The following is a 23,175-nucleotide window of genomic DNA, read 5'->3' on the forward strand; positions in this document are numbered from 1 at the left end:
AAAAAAAGTTTTTTTTAATGTTTTCTGGTGAAACACTAGAGTGTCTCTGATATATATATATATATATATGTACCTTTGTTCTTGGTTGTTCTGTTCTAGGATCAGAAAAAGCAATCCCTATTGACCAGAGAACTTCATCAGATCAAACCCAGTGAAGATCACAGCAAGGCAGAGGGCATCACCAACATGCTGAGCCAGGCTATCACCACTCATCACCTGCTTTATGCAAGCCTGGGCTCTGCTGAGTACATGGAGTTTGTCCTTAAGAATCCCTTTAATGTACCTCAGACTGTCACCATCCACAGTGACGACCCTGAGCTCAGGTAAGACACTTTTTCATTTAACCTTGAGTTGACATTAGGCTGGAGTGAGGTCTGAACCTCAGTCTAAACTATGTGTTCAGTATGATTATTTGTCTAGGTTGCAAAGGGTAAATCTGTGAAAACTACTATGTGTTAGTCAGATGTATCATTTTAAAAATTGGACGGTTTATAGATGTGCCCCCCACCCCCCAATCTAACACACTAACTCAGCTCAGGGATTTCTGGACTCTGGTGTATTCCATTATCAGATTGGAGCAAACACCATGCCCCACCATGACATTGTGTTCACACATTCTGAATGTGTTTCCAAGAGTGATGGCATTCTGTGGAATGCATGCATATCTTTCTTTGGTGGGTTTCAGCGTCTGTGACTAGTCAGCCATACAGAGGCTGCACTCTGCTCTTCTATATACAGTAGCTATGAACTCAAAGGAAACAGATTCCCCTTTGAGAAGCAAAGTGTGATGTGATATTTACATAATGGTACATATTTTTAATATAAAGAAAATAATGCTGTGTAAAGTGTGTCTGCATGAGGACAAGGAAACGCTATTTAAAATGCTTGTTTTTTTATTTTTAAATTAGTTTTAATCTTAAGTAATACAGATCTTTGCACTTCCACACAGTCCCCATTTTGAGACATATTCAATTTTAGAATTTAGTTATTTCAAGTGATGGTTTACTTCCTCATCTTTTAAAGTTTTGACCATCCATTTACCTATCATGGGATGCTTTTAATGATCTATTGAAAAAAAAACAATTTAGTGTGGTGAAGATAAGCAGCAAACTGGATATGATCAAATTTATACGCAAAAAATAGCTTTAGCATTATCCGAGTCATATTTCTCCTTATGACAGTCGATTCAAAACCAATGTTTGCTTTACATTTCCTTTTTGTCGAATATTTTGACGGACAGAGTAAAACAAATCCACCATAATCTTTTAATCCTCGTCATTTAGTTTGTATTGTAGTTTGTATTAATAGCACTTAACTTTCATAAACAACTCTCACAATAATGGAATATATAACAGAGCAAACTCAAAAATGTAAGAGAATGTTTGTTTGTTTATTCTTGGCTGGGGGAAAGGGAAGCATATCATTTTAGGTCCCTAACTTCAGCATCACAGTCAGTGTTTACAGCCAGAATCCTGGCCTGCCACCAGTTCATGGAGTAAACACAAACCCTGCCAAAGTGGTTATTCATATTGTGGACTGATGGGAGGGATGTTGACAGATTTGTCAGATATAACACAAACTCATTGTGCAACTTTTGTGATGGGGTGACTTGTTCTCAATGACTAGAATGCTTTCATTCTGTTTGAGGTAAGTCTTTATTTCTAAAATGTAATGAATGTAATAGTTATAATTTGCATCAGGTCATTGCAACCCCAACATCTGAAAATAACTCAAAATATGCTCGCACAGAACTGCCTAGTATGATTGAAACACCCATTCCAGAAATTCCTTTTCTCCCATTTTGTCTTTAATAACCTGAGGATATACTTGTTTTTTATTACAGAAACACACCCTGCCTTTATGAAGCAGAAATGACTACATTCTTAAGTGTTTTATACTTCAGGGATACTCTTTAGTTCCTCTACGTTACCCTACTCTGATTCAGTGTATGACAGTGCTTAAGGACACATTTCCAACTCACTATCCTCTATACAGCCTTTTGTCTTTTTAATCACTTGTCCTGACCGTCTCTAAACCAAAGGAGAAAACGTTGTTTTTTTCTCTAAGAAGCCATATATGGGAAATTCCCTTTTTAATCTGATATAGCTATCAAACAGCTGTTTTGATGATTTTTTGCAATAGATCACTGCTTTAAAAGTTACCCAGGATGACCTTGATATCAGAACTTGATATCCAATTTGTGCCCTGGTCATGAAGTAACCTTCCCAACACACTACAGTGTAATGATTTTTTTCCTCCCTCAGAGTTCAACGCTCGAATAAAACACTTTGTTACAGATGAGGGAAGTTGACATTCTTAATCTTGATTATGAATAATTTGCCAGTTGTGTTTATTTGTTTTTAAACTTGCCACACTAGGTTTTTAACTACCACTTCTGTGTTGTTGACATGTTTCATTGTGAACCAAAGCCTGATAGGTTGGTTCTTCTGTTCAGAATTGGTTAACTCCAAATCGTGACAAACTAAAATTTTGTAATCTGACAAATAGTGGATAAAGAATTCACAATGATGTGTAACGGTGGAATGTGGTGCAAAATGACCCTAAAAGGACTGTTGCTTAGTTAGTAGAGTCGGTTGTCTCTCATCCGGAAGGTCGGGGTCCAACCACCGGGTTCATGCAGCCACATGTCCGATGTGTCCTTTGGGCAAGACACTTACACTGAAGTTGCTCCTGCTGCTTCATCAGCAGGCATGTGAATGTATTTGAATCGGAAAGTAACTTTTTATTGTTACTTTAAATAGCAACCACTACCATCAGTGTGTGAATGGGTAGGTGTGAAAGCGCTTTCCAATTACCATTAAGGATAACTGTGAAATTAGCAATTGTAGTCCTTTTAGTGTGCTTTGCTTTTATTAAAAAGAAGCATCAGTACTAATTTTAGGCAGTTCATAAACTGTTAAAACTCCTCACAGCAGGTTTAAGGAAAGCTGCTGTTTGAAGCTTGGGATAGCTACTTTTGTTCTCGTACTGCAGTGAAAATAAACCAGTAAACAACATGAGGACACAAACAGGATTTGAAAGTCTCAAAGTAGAGACGTTTCACAAAAGGAATGTTGATGCTGAAGTTAACCTTTTAGCACCTCTACTATAGTGATGCAACACAGCTTTACAAAAAGTGTCCATCATACAAAAAGTAAAACAGTTGGAAGTATGAAATTCCAACACAAAAAAAGTCAAGAAGCTTGTTTCTTATTGGATGTTTAATTCAGGTTGTCAGAGTCCTATTCACAGCCTGCCCTCTGTTTTAATAAGACACATGTGTTTGTGAAGTTATGCAACTACTTGTGCTTTTATATGTGTGCATGTTTCACAGCTTGAAATCGATTTGATGCACTGTTTTTACACGTGTTGTCTTGTTTCGATGTTTTGGGTGTAGTTTTGATTCAAAATAATATTTATATGTCCTGGGATGCCCTTAAAGGTCACATATTATGCAAAATACCCACTTAACCATGTTTGTCTAACACCAACATGTGTCTCTAGTCTGTCTACAAATCCCCCAATTATGAGAAAAGTCCATCCTCTCTGTCTTTTGCCTGCTCCAGAAAATGTGTGCCCAAACAGGCCAGTTGGACATTTTCCCTTTGTGACATCACAAAGGGAAGTAACCTCTCCCCCAGGTGGCTGACACTCCCACAGGTAGGTGTTTGTTCTGCCCTCTGGGTCTGTCTTTCAACGGTAAACAGAAGAGGCTGGTGCAAGAAGGCCCAAGCCACTGAAGCCCTTCCAGAGAGGTGTAGTCAAACACAGCTCATTTGCATTTAAAGCTACAGACACAGAAACAGCCTGTTCTGAGCGAGGCTGAAATAGAGGGATTCATAGGCACAATAAAAAACAGGATCGGAGTGGATTTTTAACAAGAGACTTCGCAGACATGTTTTGGGTACCTCTGAAACTTATTTAAACTTGATGAAAAGGAGGATAATGTGTGACCTTTAACATTTAGATTTAAAACACAGCTTCGAAAAAGGCAGTACTTTTATTTCAGAATAATCATGATAAATAATTTGATACAAATATTAGACACATTCCCACACAGTTTGCCTGTATGTATTAACATGAATACGTAGGTTGAATATTTTAATGACCTTTAACCACCTCCTTGCACTATGTTGCCATATTTCACTCACTGCTGTTCACACTTATACAAGGATTATAAACCAGGAAGATTCTAGCTCTTTCAGCAGCAAAATAATTGTCCTTGACACAAACATGCTCATGCTGGTGAGATGCTAAATACCCCCTTTAATCCACATACAGCAGCCTTTATGGCTTACATTTCCTGAGTCACCCCTTCTTGGTTACCTCGTTTGTGTTTGTTTCCTTAAGTTAGCGTTGTTGCTAATCCCCCCACATGGATCCTTAGTTATGGATTCTGCTCATGCCTTTGCTTTGGATTAGCATATATCATGTTGATCAACAAAGGCTGGAGTGCGCCATGGATGAATCATTATGGCATTAGCCCGGCCACCAAGCCTAGCAGATATAATTGAAAGTCATCAATCCCTGCATCTGTCCTTTCATCATCCCTGCATCCTGTTAGTTTATTTATTTAATTCCTGAAGAGGCAGCATGACACATCACATCAAAGCTTCTGTCAGCTCAACGGTGAGCCAAAGACACAAACATGTGCTAAAAGAATGGGATCATTATGACTTTTCTGCTCCCTTGGTTTTTAAAAATATTGATAATTTGAAAAAGTAGCATTTCCCGGGATTTAATTGTAACTAGAGGGATGTACTACACTCGATACTCCACTTGTTTTAAATGCTGGTCTGATGCTGCTCCTGTTTAGGCAATACAATTGAAGCCTGTTATGGAGAAATGTGCTTAATTGCCTGCACATGCTCGCTGTCCACACTGCATTCATTAAATATTTAATTCTTCGCTCTGTAAATTTCAGTTTCCCCTTGCAAACAGTATGACATCTTGTGCTTTTGTACTTAAAGTGGACTAACAGATGTGTGGCGCTTTTGACAAGCTGATGACTACAGGCTAAAATCAGACTGATTTTGTCGCTGATGCTCGCATCATGTGCTCTTAGGACAGGCTGTAAGATCGCTAAAGGGCTAACGAGAAGTGATTTTTTTTTTTGGTCTTAATTTATGGTTTGTTCTGTTTTAGTTCAAACTGTAAATCCTTTGAGGCCCTAATGCACAGTTGCACATAGACAAAAACACAGCCTTTCAAATATTTACATCTTCTGATAAAATATCAGAAAAAGCTGATCTGGTGGAGAATTCAAGAGAAATCCTCGGATAAGATTTCATAAGTATAGTCATCCATCATCCATACCGTACATAGTATGCCATTGCCATATTGGTATCTGTTATCAACATGTACAGACTTTTCTTTCTTTACAAGTGCTTTGCAAAGTTTGTAGTTGTCTTACACACTCCTTATCATGATGCATACTTTAGTTTTATTTGCAAATTTAACTAGGGAAGTAATTTGGCAAGATAGCCAAAAAAGGTATCAAGAAATGACCAAGAGGCCTTTACTTTCACTGACTGGATCTGGCATTGATGTCTTGGTAACTTTTGCTTGTAAAGGTGCATGGGATTAAGCAAGGTTGAGTTTAGCCTCAAGGATGGGAAATTTATCAACGGTAAGAGTCCTGATATTGCTGCAAGCATCACCAACCCCGACCCCTCTGACCCCCCCACCACCACAGACAGAATTTGACCAGGGAAGAGTGACAGAAGCCCTTTACAGACTGCAATTCTACAACAGTGCTGTAATGAAGTTCTGCCATGCAGTAGTTACACCCTTGTTATTAGTAGACTAGAAAAGCACTATACAAGCTGAAGTCCATTTACCATTTACATTGCATTTGCAATGGCATAACATTGGTGTCCCAGTGTGTGATTTCACATTGCATTAAAGCGTTGCAGGAGCACGAGATGCATGGTGTATTAACACTCAGCAGGACCTTCACATACACACTCAGAAATTCATGAACAGCGCTGTTCCAACTTGCCGACTCTAACATTACACACTGCCACAGGCTTCCCACACACAGTCCCGTCCCAGTGTCTCTGTTACTACCTCCCCTGGTGGATCAGAAGTTGAAAGATCTCGCCTCACTATTCCACCTATATGCGTTACATATTGCATGTGAGACGTACTGTAACATGCGCATAACGTAACCCTCCTTGAAATGGCTGTGTGTAAGAGCCAAGAGACTGAGACCTCAAAGACTGTGTCACCTCTGTTGTGGCCTCAGGAAGAGCACCCTGTGAAGAGATTTGACGTTTTGAAATTTGAAGCAGAACTTTATAGTTGAAAAAGCTGATTAGTGAGTATGCTGGCAGGACACCTCCACACATGCTCATGATATTGTTGGGCTATTTCAGAAGGTGCTTCATGTTTCAGCTGCAACAGAAGCTATGTCAAAGCGACTTGAGTGCAAAGAAAAACTAGATTTAATATAATTGAAAACAGTTTTAAGGTATGAGAGAAAGGTGGTCAAATTTGCATTTCTAGTAGAAGTAAGAAGGTTCGGTGCTTTAATCAATCTATGTGGTAGGAATATACCAGTTCACAAACATTAAAAATATCTCTAGATGGAAAAAGAAATACACCCAGGAAAGCCAAAGAGGTTTTGCTCCTCCCTTCTTGATCCACTCACTGAGCTCTGGGATCAGGAGAATTGATCAGTCGGTAGGTGGTTCTTTCACAGGTTTCTTCTCTAATCTCTAACATAACCAGCTCCAGAATAAGTAACAAGTGTGACTTAAGTTACTATTGTGATGTATGCAGAAGTGATCCACTATTACCTTGCTTAGCAAAAAAGTACAGTACAGGCCTCTGGTGTATTTCATCAATAGAATCCAAGATATTTTTGTCATTCTCATTCCGGTTTAGCGAGACGGCTTTCACAACATCAAACTTTGTTGTGTTTGTGCTTTGTCCTTGATGTTCTCTTATGGTGGCTAATAGTTGTTGGTTCACATTAGTGTTTTACATGGTTGAAGTTGAAGGGCAGCTTGGGACAGACAGGGACAAAGTCAAGACTTGTGCTGTAGCAGCAATGCGAATAATAAGAGTAGAAATATAACGTATATTACTAATTACAGCTTTATAAATAAATGATAGCAGTTGAAATCAAGGAGGTTCTCAGCAGCAGGAAGTCCAAAAATAGGATCCAAAGGGACCTCTATTAGTGGTTAATAAAGAACTCTCCATTAGTTTTAATTAGTAAGCAGCCAAGTCTTTGAATTGTTAAAGAACATCTACACAAACCTGCCTCCTGCACCTCTGTTATCCTGGATTGCACGAAGCATTGTTTGGTCAGTGCACTCAGGCTACTCTGCTGTAACTGCCTTGTAAATATTTCAACCAATATTTGACAAGGGATTTTTTTTTAAACACTAGAAAAGCCTTGGGTTAGCTCTGTGTTCTACAGACAGAATCAGTCTGACCCTGAGCCAGTGTCAGACTTCTCTTTACACAAAGGAAATGTTTTTGACCTGTTGGCATTCCCTCCACATGGCTACCTTTACACTTGGCCTCACAGAGCATGGTGTGAGCTGTGACTGCTACCTATCAGGGAGATAGCAGACTCCAGCTTTGCACAGCTTCACAGCTGTTCATGTTGCTGCTGTCTCTCTCTCCTCACAGTTTCTTCCTCTCATTATCTGGCTTCTCCTCTGAGCTTTCTCATCTCTGCATACGTTCACTCTTTTCTCTTGATATCTTTTTAATCATCTTCATTTTGTTCTGTGTCGTTTTTTTCCTCCTATGTGCCCCATTCTGTTTGTTCTATTCACTTCCTACTTTGTTTTGTTTTCTTTCTGTAAAAATGAATCAACCCTTGTTTTTTTTTTATTTGAGACTCAGATGAAACACAATCATAGGCTCTTTGTTGTCTTGATAAGCCGAAGGCAAAATATTCATTCTGCCTTAAAAAATCTCAAAATAAGTTTCATGGAATTGACTGCTGCCTTGAACCTTAATGTAAGTGAGGTGGGGTGCTGAAAAAATCATAAACTGTTGCTCTGTTGTTGAGAGAAATTCCCTTCTTAATGCCCTTGGCTTGGATCCTTTGATATTTAAAGCGGCACCTCCATTTGTGTATTTGTGCGTAAAAATGAAGTAGTGCAAACAAGACCTCCCTCTGTAATAATCTGTTATATGTTTCTTTGCTTTCTGCCTGGCAATCCATTTGCAGTGGATTGAAGGGAAGAGGGGGATGGGGTTACTGACCTTTGTGCACCTTCCTGAAAGCCGCAATTGTCAAAGAAGGCTCCGCGTTTGTGTGTTGACTGCTCAACCGTGGAATTAGCTCACTTCGATTGTAGACCATTCACCATACTTAAACATTGCTGGGTTTGTAAGAATGGAAGGTCAGCACTGTTGTCAGTTCTAAAGGGAATTGTGTTGTTTTGTTTGCCTGTCTGGATGCCTTGCAGAGTCCATTATGTGGTTCCTTTTCCATCGATTCCCGCATGTACACAATTCAAAGAGGAGTATTGCTTCATATTATCAATCATGTTCCCTCAGAAAGTGAGCCAGAGGTGGGCACAGTTAATCAAAAAAACGTTGTTAACTGTTATTGTGTCAACAAAGACATTAACTGCGATAGCGCTTTTTTCCTTAAATAATTAACTCAGGTTAAAGTTAACCACCTGGTATTATCAAAAACAACAAAAAAAAATAGCTTTTTGCAATGTCAGCATATTCGATTTCTTTCGAGACAATGATGACTTAATTTTACACATTCCTCTGTACTGAAAATCTTCAAATAATAGAAACTTTTTCGATATATCAATATCGTCTTCACTCTAGCGGCGCTCCGGAAGTACCTTCAAGTAGGTCCAGCAAAGTTTCACAATAAAAGCTCCCAGGGCAGAGATTGGTATTTTGGGTTGTTATTAAAATAAGGTCTCTAAAGTACAGAAGGCGGTCAACAGTTTCATCTCTTCTGAGAGTCAGGAACAAGTGATGTCAGTTGACATGGTTAGGAAGAAGTGAATTCAAGTAAAGAAAATGACGGTAAGGCAAACCAAATTTACTGGACATTAAATGTTTTGATAACTCATACGGTATGAACGCAGATCCTTCGCGATTGAAGTATTATCAGACCTGTGCCCGAGTTCTGAAATAACCAATACTTAAACAAAGCCAGTAATATACGCCTGGGGTTGTAATAGTTCAAATACCATTATCAATGTTGTTTCAGGGAAACAGGGTGAAAATGTAGAAGGGGATTCTGTAAGTTATGAGCCTACTGAGACTAAAATCTGCAGCTCCTATTGGCTGGAAGCCAGTTTAAAGTCACTGTTAAACTCTGGCCCTGTTTGGGTCACTCTAACCAGGATTTAATAACAGTGTCAATATTCCCTTGAGGATAAGTTTACTAGTTATAGAAAGTACTGCACAGCGTCTGAAAACAATTTTGTTGAATTATTTCAGCTGTTGCTCTGGCTCTGAAGCTTTATAAAGCAATTAAAAACTACTGATAATATAATCAAGGTTATTTTCTCAGCTCTCAGCTTGGTCTTGGGGAATACAATTTTAAAAAAGGACTACCTGTGTTACAAAAAGAGGGCATGAGGTTTGAAGGACAAAGGTGTTTCCAAGCAGGTAAGGTCTAACAAAACAGTTGATTCATGCGGAACATAGTATACAGTGATAGAGGAGCTTGACCCACTTTATTAACTTCAACCGTGTGTAACTTCCAGTTTTGTTGTAGTTTTGGAGGCCCCTCCGGTCAACGCTGTACACCTCTTTGCTGATCATTTTATGAACATGCCTGTGAAGAAGTCTCTAAAGAAAAATCTCGGCCCAACGAACAATTGTTAAAAATGTAATCATGTGCTCTTTGGGGAATTTGCTCTATATCTCCTTATCAGACACTGACTGGATGGAAACTGTGACTGTGACTGTGTGTGTGTGTGTGTGTGTGTGTGTGTGTGTGTGTGTGTGTGTGTGTGTTGTAACACTATTTTCAAACTTATTCTGTTTGCTTTTGTAGGTCATACAGATGCATCAGTATTCATTTGAGTCTGTTTCATGGCCAGTAAAACTGATCACAGTGCGTTTAAAGTCAGAATATCTCTCCCGATGCATCAATTCATTCAACCATTCCCTTTTTTTTGGAACTCTCTCTCTTGACACCTAACTTTGCGAATGTGTAATATTCGTTCTCTGGGATACAGAATTTACTTTAAATTCCTTCAAACATTGTTGCTCTTTTAAGAACAGTGATGTCAGGTGGGTATTCCATCCAAAAACAAGCAGCAAAATATCCCAATTTGTAGATATTCAGGCATCAGAGTGCTAAAACCTCTTACACCACCATCAGCTTAGAATCCCCTTACACAAAGTCAAATCAACAATCAGCTCTTTCCGTGTGGTTTGCTTTTTTGACTATTTCAACATTCCCATGGCCTTTCTTGTGCCGCCAATGTGAACATTGTTCACCAAGCTTCTGGTTAGACTGAAAGTAAAGAATAAACATTAGTTATCTCTTTCGCTCCACTTGGTATCTTTTTACTCTGCTGGATGAAGAGAACATTTCCCTTTCTCCTGATTGTGTTTCAAGTCCAACTCTAATCCTTGATGGACTCTTAAAGAGGAAGGGTGTCCTTTCATCTTGCCCATGTCCTTTTATCTTTCCATCCAGCGTTCTCACTAACGCAGAGGAGTGGGGTTACTTCAAAGCACTAGCCAAAACTCCAACCCCACTGGAGGAGAACATGTTTCACTTGGAAGAGGATGCCCCAGGACCAAGAGTTTACCTCCGGCCAAAAGAGAGCATTCACATTCCTCTGAAATACCAGAGCTTTCTCTGTGATCACACCATGGCCATTCAGGTATAGTACAGGACACCAGAGGTTGATTCTGGTGGAAAGTTTGGACTGGTCTTATACAATCATATTTAGCATTGGGTTGTTGTTGTTGTTTTTTTGCAGGATTCTGTGTTTTTTTACCAAGTACCAATTTATTTCACCATTCATATGTAATACTGGAACATTGACAAAATGATTGTGTTAACATGCAGTCTTCACATAATTTAAGAAATAAAGGTCATTCAAATCATTCCCTTTAGATGAACAAAAGTCAATACATTTACATGATAATTCAAAATAAATTGGATCATTGTGACTGACAAAAAATTTACTTTTGAAAATCATGTTTACATATTTATCCAACTGAAGTCGAATTTCTACGACTTCAGAACTAACACACCAATATAAATATAAGGTTGGGGATCGATTTACTCTTGCCTTTATACGCCTCAATCTGACCCAAACTGGCCCGGGAGTACAATGCATGCTCTACAGTTCCTGCTCCTGACTTTGACCTGTAAGTCGAACAGCATTAAAGCGTGGACAAAGGCTGGAAAGAAAACAAGACAGAGGAATTAACATAGCGAGTGCCAAAGTGAGAACCCCACATGGACAAAAGGCAGACTATAGGAGAAACAGTTTATGTTGGGTCGTATGAAATGTATAGAGCTGTCAAGCTGTCCATGTTTAAACCGTTCGACATACAACCAGTTGGCCTCTTGCTAGCTTGTTTGTTGATTGGATGTGACGTACTGGGTCCAACCGGAAGAAGGTCCAGCAGTAACTAGCTGCTGGTGGGCATTTCATCATCTATTGTAGTGGAGTCAAACATACTTCCCAATAAATCATCTTTCCTCAGTGCTTGTTTACTGGCACAAGGAAAGTAGTCCAATTAAGTGACTTCATCAAAATATAACCATAGCTCGACTTAACTGTGCATGTAAACTGTGCACGATTATTTCACAAGTCAGTCCTATAGATTCCATTTCAAGAAAATCGATAAAAATGTATTGGCCTTGAGTGGTCCAAAAATCACTGGTTTTAAGTATACACCTTGAGGGTTGCTTACTATAACTGATCTCTTCTAAAGAACCCACATATTGGCAACATGGTAGACAATGTAATGCCAGAAATTATAAACAATAAATCTCTTTCACTTTGCTCTAATCCTATGTAGCCGAGGTGGGGGAGGGGGGGTTTAAGCTCTTTAATTCTCTTTATGCATCTTGTGATGATTTACAGATTTCATACATGATGTGCAGAAGTCATATTTTCTCTACAGTCATATGCTGCTTTTGAATGATCTTCAATTTTGATAACTGCTCTGTCTCTAATCAAATCCTCACAGGGACCGAGCTTTCTACCTACGGGCAAAGGTTCCCGGATGGCAAGGAAGAATCTGTCCAATATTGTTGCTGCCAAGATTATCAAGGTACAAACTGTGCTTCTAACTGTATGCCTCATACCTTATTTATCTCCCGCTTTATTCTTCTGCTTCTCAATCCCTCATTTGTTTGTCTCCAGGCTGGAATTATAGCAAGCTATATATTTGAGATGCATTGTGAATGTACAGTATGTTTTTTTCTGCCATGAAAAGGGCTTTGATGTCATCTATTTGAAACATTTTTTTTTACATCTTAGCGTACATACACGGATCGTTGGATTCAGAAGATTAGACAAAAATAACACCAACTATCTTAATGATATAGTTAGAATCTTTTGAATTGGAATTGAGAAGAGTTAACCTCTCTTGTACAACTTCTAATGTACGCACACACACTTCCAGACGACTGTCTGCAGAGTGGCAGTGCACCTCCTCGTCCCTCCTCTCCACTCCCACACAGTCACAGCTCAGACACAAAGAACGCTTTGAAGTGTCAACCATTTCAAAAAAGTTACTCCAGCCAGACAAGATTGTCAAGCAAAATTATATGCTAGAAATTACTTTTATCTTACTGAACATTGTTTATCTCCTCCAACTGGCAAATGTCTGGCTGGAAAGTTAAACTATCTCTAATTGGAGGACAGCCTGACACGCCTGGCTAATCTTCTTTAAATGAACCATGCACACATGGCATTATGCGGGAGTTACTTTCCCATTTTACGCTATTATCCAACAGTTTGTAATATGTAAGAAAGTTTAGAGCAGGGAGCAACAATGAGAATTTGCTTGTTCGCGTGTAGAGATAAGTCGATGTGCTCTGTATCTCCATTTGACGTAATGTGCTCAGCAGCCCCTGTGTGCTACAGCTGTCAGCAAAATTAACTTCTGTTCCTCATGAATCCTTTCAAATTGAAATTTAGGCCCCTTTTCTCTACAGATGTGAGCTTAAATCTAGGCTTACATTACTGGCAGATTTATGCTGCTAAAAAAAGATATCAGATGGTGTATGTGCTAACCCGCAGTAGCTCACAATAATCCTGTTGTTCGTGTTGAGTACAGTACCCTGAAGCTCTCCCATTGCACAGGGTGATGAAATATTTGCCAATCTGCCAAGCCTGTGTGTGTCTGAATACAGTATGTGTGTGTGTGTATTTGTGTGTCAGTGTCAGCACTGCTGCTCAGAGCAAAATTCCTGTCAAGAGGTCAAAGAGGTCGGGTCCGGATCAAATCTGTGTCCCGCTAAAACTGACAAGCCCCAACAGCAGAGCTGTCAGGATGCCAGCACTGGCACCGCTGTCAGTCAGCACACATCATCAGAGCCAGATATGGGCCACTCATGCAGGTCAGCATGGGCCCACAAATCTGACCTATTGATGTTTTGGACAGCTGCTGATTGGCAGGGATCAAATTCTGAGATTGTGAATCAGTTTGCTAAATGCAGAAAGTAAACTTCGGACTGTAGTTCATTACTCACACAGAGCTTTCCATAAGCGCCGGCTGTCAGCCAAATGAGTTACTTAAATAGAGCTGGCTACCTTTTTCTATTGATTCTTAATAGAATAGTATTAACCTTGATTAAGAAACAAGTTGCAACTTGCTTTTACAGCTGATGGTACAGATACACTGCAAGACACCAGTGTTTTAAATGAGGGAGAAAAGCCGTTAAAAAGTGGAGGTATCGCTGTGTTTATTTGAGCCTGCAGTAAGAAATGAAATGGAACAACAGGCCCAAAAGTCCCAAAACATGGTACGTTTTGTGTTTGTCCTCTTTTTTATTACCGCTGTAGCACGGGAAGTGATAATTCTTTTGACTAATCAACGCACTGCAGTGTGTCTACCCTCACCCTTTAGGGTCGGATCTGCAAGCTTTGCACCCCAACAGAATAGTAGCAAAAAAGTAGGATCGGAATGATTATTTTGGTACCACTCTAACATTGTGAGAGTGGAAACAGCAATAAATCTGTACTGTACCGAACTGAACCGAACCAGACTACTTGCAGGAAACGGGGGCTTATGTGTTAAAGTTAGCATATATATATATATAATTTTTATTTCACGATAGAGGGCTATGCATAAATCTGAGTAGTTCCCCCAAAACACGCTGCTGAAAGTCACGATAGCTGTTCTTGTATGTCATTAATAACAGTGAAAAACACCTGATTGTTCTACACTGCTAACTTCTCATCAAACAAACGCATTTGAAAACAGTTTTCCACATTTTTTATCTCATTGCGTTTATTTCACATCAGATTATTCATCTGAAAGAAATCTGCCGTGATCAGTGAACCTCAACATAAGGATTCCCTTTAGCCAAACATAAACAGTAGAACAGTTAGTATAATTTTCAAAGGAGAAATTATTCATCCAAAGCATGAATATGTTCAGTACATTTCTTGGCAACCTGGCCCAGTAGACTTTTTTGGGAACAAGTGGAAATTCTAGCCTGATTTTGAATATTTACAGCAGATACCACATGATTCCGTCTATGACATCTCTTGAATTAGAATAGAATAAGTCTTTATTGTCCACCAGAGGGGGAAATTTGCCTTAGGCTCTCCATATACATAACACAGTATAAAGAACATCCAATAATAAACAAACCAACAATAACACAGACAACATAGCAGCTAGGTTTACACATTAAAGATCAGTTCATTGTTCAGATCTCATCAGTCATGTTGTAGAATTAAGGACTGCACTTGGAATAAATGACTTCTTAAAGACATTTTTGGTTGCCAGAGGGACTCTGTAGCGCCTCCCCGAGCTCAGTGGCTCAAACTGGTAGAAGAGAGGATGGGAGTTATCTGATAGGATACTCCTTGCTTTCTTCCTCGTCCTGTCAGTAAATAATTGACAGGACGAGGAAGAAAGCGAGTGTGTTCAATCAATCAGTCATTATTTGTATAGCGCCAATTCATATCAAGTGTTATCTCGAGACACTTTACAAAAGAGCATTATGGGATAACATGCAGGAAGGATTTCTCCTTTGTATTCCTCTCGTTCCTGTTGTCCACACTTCCGTGCCGCTGAGGTGGAAGTCGAAGCAGGCCGTGCATGAATGAGGACGGCAGTGGTTGTGGGGACGACACAGTCCGATGGTGGTGGCTGGGCATCTTTGATTAAAGGGAAATTCTGATTCTGACAGTGACAGGAACAATTGATAAGAGATAAGGTCAGTTAGTCACCAAAATAAGAGAATTATCCTCTACAGACCATGAATATTGACAGAACATTTCATAGCCATCCATAGTTGTCAGAATATCTGACCCCAAATTGACCCATAATGTTGTGTAGGCAGCCTGCCCAATCAGCTGACATTCACGTCTTAGGTCACATTGCTAACCTGCGTCTCTTAATAGCTCTGTAGCACATTGTTGCATGAAACAGTCAAAGGAAACTCAGTTCTGTAGCATGTCTATGGCTTATTCTGGTATTTCAGAGGTAATATTATTTCATAATTCATATCCAGCAATTAAGTTTTTATGAGACCTATACTATCTGAAATCAATTATAGCTATGTGTAACACATTTAAATCAAGTGGAGCATGAGAATGTTAGCAATTCCAACATGTTTGCATATGTTTAAGAATGTGTTTATCTCAGCTGTCCCTATGTAAATTATGTATATGTGTGAAGACACTTGTGTTGATTTGCACAGATCTTGAGGGCTATTTTAATGCAGCAAACTTCAAAGCACATTCAACTGGTCTGTGGGGGTTTCAGAAGTCGGGAAGATGCCAACTTTTATGTTCTAGAAGACAGCCTTCTCTATCATCCCTGTGCTCTCTGGTGATTTTATTCAATAAAACTTCTAAAAGATTGCTTATAAAAAAAAGAAGCTGTGTATGTTGATTAGATCTGTAGTGCCCCAGGAAGAAACACAGAGCAAATCCAGATCTGTATCACTTAAGAGAGTCGAGGAATTAGAGTACAGGTACCCTCTTCATTTCTAATAATACAGGATGGTTTGGAAATAACACTTACTCACCTGCTTTTTATGCTAAAGGGATGCAACACACACACACACACACACACACACACACACTCACACACACACACACACACACACACACACACACACACACACACACACACACACACACACTCACACACACACACACACACACACACTCACACACACACACACACACACTCTCTACAGAGAAAGCTGCATAAAAGGGAATTTGAAATGGTGCCATTTAAGGCATAGCTCATGATATCTATGATCTGCTGACAATTCCCCTAAGAAAAAAAATCTAAATTTATAAAATATTGTAATTGTCATTCATATATATTATAATATATTAATGACAATTAATATTATAATATTACTTTTTATATGACTCTATATTCCAATGTGTAAAACGAGATAGATTGTACTCACCAAATTTAAGCCTGATATCTAGGAACTTAGCAAAAGCACTCATAATAGTTTAAACCCAGATATATAGAGAAGATATAATGAAAATACTGCAGTTAAAGTGTTAACATCCATAACAGTCAACTTCAATATTCTGCTCTCGAAGTCTTGGGGCCTGCAGTGTTATTTTGAATGTTTTGAACAAAAAGTCCACGTGTTCTCGCTTGATGTTTGGCTCAAAATGAGATGGTTCTTTTCAGGATGTTCTTGTGGGACCAAATACAAATCTAATGTTCGAAAAACAAAAAGGAGTTATTTATTTCTGGGTCAAAAATACCTTTGTTTGTTTTTGCTTCTTTTTAAATTCTGCTTTTTGCATACCCTGCTGAATACTTGCCTTCTTCAGGCCCTTTTTTGATTCAACTGCTTCCCTTTGTGTGCAGAATAAGTCATTTGTTTTATGTAAGGGGTTTTAAGTGATAAGAGGTTTTTAAATATACAATGTGTAGAGTTTTATTACAATGCTTACACTGAACTATCTAAATTGATTAAAAAAGGACTTAACCTGTTACATATTTTCTTTAGTTGAGCACTTACATAATCTAAAATATTTCCAACAGTTATCAAAGCCAGAGAGATCTGTAATTTTATTTTTGTAATGGGATATGTCTTGTCATGGCGCCGCCATGACAGAAACGACATGTTTGTGTAAACACCGGATGTCAAAGACCCCTACATAAGGAGAACTGCTACTCAAAGCTACCGTACTACTGCTGAATGTGCTGATACAATCGTCATGTACATTATAATACTTAGCTACATTGTCGGTGCATATATTCTCTCCCTCAGGTTTGTTTTGTCGTCATGACTACGGTTAGCTTGGAGTTCGTTTTCATCAGGGAATGGGGGGAGTAGCAGAGAGAATCACTCCCATGATTCCCTGCTAGCCTTGGCATCATCTTTTGTTATTGCTTTGATTAAGAGCCCCCTGGTGGCTGAATTTACATATTGTGCGTTTAAGGGGTTGTAACCAAACATTTGTAACCACTAGTTTATACATAGTATGTATTGTTTGATGTATATATATTGGTATTGTCTGATCCCTCGTGGTTTAAATCTGGCAGATTTTGTTGTTGATGTTTGTTGAATACAAGTGAAGTGATTAACATAGACATTACACAACAGATAAAAAGTTGAATGCTGCTGGGATCACGGCTGACTTTTCACACTCTCTCCACAGGTTACATTTAAAGCAGAGGATGGCAAACCAATGGCCATCTTCCAGTTGAGCGTGGAGCCAACACCTCACATTGTCTATCAGACTTTTCGCCTTTACCACCCCGAGCTCTGCTTCCTGAAGAAAGCCATCCGTCTGCCGCCATGGCACGACCCCACAGGTAAGCATAGGAGACTACTGACGGGCCAGATTTCATCAGATGAAATCAAGACCATCAGTACTAAACCACTTCTCCTTTCTCTTCCTATTGGGTCGTCCGGTTGAAGAACCAGATGTTAGGACTCACATTTCAGTACGCTGCAGTGACCCCAATATCATCTGCCAGACAAGGATGCTGGTGAGAGAATGAAGGAAATGAACAACCACTTTTGATACCTAAAAGGCTTGCACTAGCACCACGCCTTATACTTTTGAAGTGTTGATGTGTAATCTCTTTTATTTCTGCCTTTTTTAATCTTACAATTCTCTGTTTTTGGTGCAGGTGCCAGGGGAGCCTCAGGATGTGTACTTGAAAGTGCCTGGGAGTCCCAGTCCAAACATAAAAATGTTCTTTGTGATGGTTTTTACGTAAGTGTTTTCTACTCGACAAACACGATGAAGATAGAAGCCACACACACACACACACTAACCTGAATAAGCATTTTCTTTTGAGTAATTAAATTGTTCACACAGGCTTGAATTCATTACCTTATCAGATGGAGATTTGGTGGTCTGACTGCCCGAAGTCAAACATCCATCCATCCACTTATCTCCATGTTGATAATACAATATTATGTATATTATTTGGGGTTTGTTTATACGCATTGCCAATTTCTACCCCATGTAAAAAATACAAATAAAAACATTAGACTCTGATATAATGGGTATCATCAAGTTTTAAGGTTACATATATTTTACATAACTGGTGTGTTGGGGATTGCTTGTCTAATAGAAACACTATTCAAAATAAGCCTGTGGAGTTTCTGGTAAACACATTAATGTTAGCTCTTCAGTGTTCCCAGTAAAGCCCATTATATGTATCCTTGAGGCCAGACTAATGTGTTGAATGCATCTCTTTTCAGCATAGAACATTTGCGAGGACATGTTTTTTTTTTTTAAATAATGTTCCTGTCATAATCTGCTACTTTGTCGGCAGAAGTTAGGTTGCATCATCCTCACACTCCTGTGTGCACAATTATATCCTAGTGCATGTTGGAAACACACAAACAAAACAGGTGCCTGCTCATGAAACACTTCTGCATGTCGCTACAAAAGGTAGAATCTCCACAGGGGGAGGTTCACTTTAACTGCTTCCAATAAAAGATTACAACTAAACCTGACATGTTAAACAACGTGTTCACAAAGGCTTTACAAGGCAGCTTCATTAAATGCTTTTCAATGAGATCATCCAGTCCTCCTGGAAGAAAACAATCTTTTTGACAATAACCCCCAATTTCCACATGCTCTGTGCGTGCCACGTTCCGTCAGGGCCACACACTACACTGTAGTTCGTTGCCACTCTAGTCAATCATTGTGTTCACACAGCGGGCGCCATGGTCCGTGGCGGAGCAAATCTGTGGCACTGACAGAGTATGTGGGGATTTTGGGTTCAGTGTGTTGTTAGAAAATTGTCCAGGTTGCTGGGGAATATTCATCCTGTCATCACCATACATTATCTAAAGATAACACACATTGGACCTGGGTGTTTTACGCTCAGTATGTGTGTCATGTAATGCGATCCAGTGTCAATGTTTGTAAGGCAGCTGCTTACTTTGTAGGTTCAGTCAATCCAACACTGGCATTTTTCTCTCTCCTTTCAAAAACCCATATCACTTGTATTCTGTTCTTAATATCCCCAAACGCTCCTTGAGTGCTGTTGCCACAGAGCAGGGCTGAGTAAGTGACAGGTGAGGTATATTGCCTCCCACTCACAGCACTCAGAAGGCCACTGAGACTGAATCCCCTTCTTGTCAGCAGTGAGTGGAGGAGGAGGAGGATGGTGATGAAGATGATGATGGGGATGTTGCTGCTTATTAAAATGCTAGCACAGCAGCAGATCAGCCCCCTACTCATCTTCGACCTCACGCTGTGTCTGCAGCATCTCCAGTGAGCCTCAGCTTAATTGTTCCTGATGATGTTTTTCTTCTGTAGTGATAAGTGGATGGCAGCACCCTCCCAGGTCTGGCAGATTTACGTGCATTTCCTGGAGCGGGTGGATGTCAGCTGTGTGACTGGCCAGAGAAACTGTCAATCGCTGGTGCTGAGGGGGAGGCAGGCTGTCCGCAAGGTCAAATGTTTCTCATCACACCCCCAGGAGATTGAGGTACGGAACTTCAAGAGTAACTCGACACTGAGCCCAGTTTTGAGTCAGTTAAAAACACAGTAATTATAAGTTGATGTTTATGTTGATTAACAGTGTTCAAATCATGTTTTCAGTCTGTGCAATGCCCCTGTGGAATAAATCAATCTAGTTTATTTATCACATGTTTCCATGTAAGGTACAATCACAGTGAAATGTAATCCTACCTGTTCCTTTATTTATATTTCTTCTGGGTGGCTGGGTTGTCTTCAGCAGTCCCTCAGCTCCTCTCAATGCTGGCCTGGCATGTTGAATACCTCATTTCTGACCACATCCAGAGGTGAAGGCAACTCTATACAGTATATTATTATAACATTATTGTAGCTGGATGGCCCTCCCAAGTGAAGTCTATGCCCTGGAAGCACAATCACTGACATCATAATCAAACTTTACGTGCAGGTTTGCGAACATTTGCTTTGTTTAATGATTCAGAGTCTCAGTAAATCTTTTAATTTCATACATTTTGACAAACACGCCTAACCTAGTAGGCAAGTCAAGCCAGGTCCAAGTTAATTATATTCCAAATCAAGTCTGGGAGATTCTTGTTTTTATTTTCTTTCTTTCCTTTTCGTCTACCACCCATGAGCTAATCTGCATGGAAACTAACGCCTCATGAAATAATATTTAAGCATCTCAAACTAGTAAAGTGTAAGAAACACGTATTGAAGCCATTTTGTAAGTAAGCTGCTGAGTAATTGGGTGGAACCTCATGTTGGTGTTCTCTTTGTGTTTGAGTGTGCCTATTCTAACCTCATGTGGAATCAGGTCTGATACATTTACGGTTTATTTTGATCAAGTCTTATCTTGGATAATTTTCTTTCAACTTAAACTCATTTATATAAGTCAGGATCAAGTTGGTTGTCAGTTGTAGTTTTTTATGCATCCATGATGATTTCTAATAGAGAGTCTTTCTTGATTCGTCTTGAAATCCATCCAGAATTTAAAGCACTTATTTATTATTATTTACATAACTCTTCCTTTGAGTTGAAATATGATCTCTTTGATCTTAGGGTGGTGTACTCAGTGTTTGTGGCATATGTACATCTTCCACTACCCCCCCGCACATATAAAACACAATCTAACATACCAGTAAGGTGTCTGTGCTGTTTCCTTCCATGTGGCTAAGGCTACATGTTGCCTTCCTTTCTTTATTGATATCTTTTTTTTTAATTGGGAGACAAACATGTAAAGCAACATAAAGGAGAGTTAGCTCTGAATCAAAACAGCGGAGGTCATACATGATGTATTCTGCAATTTTTCCAAACCAGATATCTGATACGTTTTGTTGTAAATTGTTCTCTTAGCAGAAGTAACAAATGAAAAGAGCGGCAATTTTTTAGTCTTGTTTTTAACCCAAGGTTGAAATTCAAGTCATTATCGAGAATTTAAAATCCTTTCCTTTCATTTTATAAGGTTCCCCCACTACTTCCTGCAAACATATCAGATCAAGATGCGACACAATTTCACACGATACAAAAAATTAGCAATGGTTGTGTGCACCCTGAACACATGAAAACGTGTCTCCAGGACTGTCAGATTGCCCTGTATGTTAAAAGAGATCATTTCTTATTCATAGCCCGGTCCAAGAGTGGAGAGATTTTGACAGTGCTTCTCAGTTAAAGCTGCAATAAAAGGGCATTGAATATTACCCACTCATATCCCCCCCCCCCAAAAAAAGTGATGGACTGTCACCATGCCAAAGCCACCATGGGTGCATACACTGCAACCCAAACCTGTTCTGAAGAAATAGGCTACTGGCTGAAAGAGCGACAGATGTTTTATTTTTTATTTTTTATTTTTTTTTAGATTTCACTGTATGCATCAGCTGCTGCTTTGATCTGACTCTCGGCAGGTTAGCTCACTGTGGATCGCATCGGAGGAGTCTTATAAAACAGGATAAAGCTCACCGCCAGAGAATAGCTTTGCTTTTTCTCCACAGATTGAAAAGGAGCTGCACAGTAAATCTCATTCTCACATCTTTCTGTCTCTCTGTCACTTTTCTGCCTCGACTTTCTCCATTTCATTGTCTGCCCCCTCTCTTTGCTTTTCCACCAAAACTCACTCACCCTTTCCCCCACCCACTCTCTCCTGTAATCTGTATGCCCCCCTCCCGACTCTGTTAACCACCTTTTCCACATTAATTCTGTCCTTTTCTACACCTTCTTTTTACCTCTTATAAAATGTTTTTTTTCCATAATGTATCAAATTCTTTGTGTCCCTTGCTCAATGCCTCCATTTCTTTCTCTTTTTATGTCTCTTTTTCATTCAACACAATGAACAACATCTTGATTGACACTCTCATGCCAAACTCAATCCATTTACCGCCGACTCCCGTTCCCTCTCCTTAGGTGGACCCAGACAGTGTGTTCCTGTTGCCTCCAGCAGCAGTTCAGGAGCTTCAGGTGAAGGTGCAGCCATGGCAAGCAGGAAGTCGCTTCTTTTATGTGAACGCAGTGGACGTGGAGCAGAGGCGAATTATCACCGCCTGGCTACTCTGTTTGAATGTCCATCGGCCTGTCCTGTCAAAGGTATAAGTCGTTTGTTCGGAATACTTCAAGAGGATTTTTTTTTTTTTTTTTTTTAATGTATTTATGTATTTCCCCAGTTAAAGCACTAGCATTTCACATCAAACCCATTTTCTCCAATGGTGAGGCTTAGTTATATGGTCATTGCCAACATGATTTTAAATACAGTTCTTACTGCAGCTCATGTGTTTGCACTTCTTAGGGCCCTGATACGATGGACAGCTCCATCAAAGGTCTCTAAGTCAAAGCTGCTGGTGACTCAGTCACATTCAGCGCCTATTGAACCATCCTGGTGGTTTCCTGGGTCAGCTGAACATTCCCAACCCGTTGATGGCTATTGTCAATCAAAGGCTAAGCATAGCTCTACTCTGCTTTACACTCATCAATCCCCTCTATAACTTCTTGCTAGCCTTTCTACATAGTCAAACTGTCAAAGGTGATGCTAACATTACCAAACTTGTGTGTTTTTTTCATCTCATGTGCAAGTCATGTTGGTGGAGTTGATATCAATCTT

At 39.5% G+C, this 23,175-nt stretch overlaps 1 protein-coding gene across 2 annotated transcripts in view; it reads left to right on the forward strand.

Annotated features, from left to right (window-relative positions):
- LOC109987139 (nephrocystin-4-like) overlaps positions 1–23,175 on the forward strand; it is a 205,551-nt gene that overhangs the window by 172,375 nt on the left and 10,001 nt on the right. For both annotated transcript variants that reach the window (XM_065961552.1, XM_065961551.1), the window contains exons 20-27: positions 100–323; positions 10,652–10,841; positions 12,166–12,249; positions 17,802–17,958; positions 18,065–18,135; positions 18,280–18,365; positions 19,929–20,100; positions 22,485–22,664. In XM_065961552.1, coding sequence (XP_065817624.1) covers positions 100–323; positions 10,652–10,841; positions 12,166–12,249; positions 17,802–17,958; positions 18,065–18,135; positions 18,280–18,365; positions 19,929–20,100; positions 22,485–22,664 — 1,164 coding nt within the window. The remainder of the gene's footprint in view (positions 1–99; positions 324–10,651; positions 10,842–12,165; positions 12,250–17,801; positions 17,959–18,064; positions 18,136–18,279; positions 18,366–19,928; positions 20,101–22,484; positions 22,665–23,175) is intronic.

Source organism: Labrus bergylta, chromosome 12 (genome assembly GCF_963930695.1).
Source record: "Labrus bergylta chromosome 12, fLabBer1.1, whole genome shotgun sequence".
NCBI classification, from domain to species: domain Eukaryota; kingdom Metazoa; phylum Chordata; class Actinopteri; order Labriformes; family Labridae; genus Labrus; species Labrus bergylta.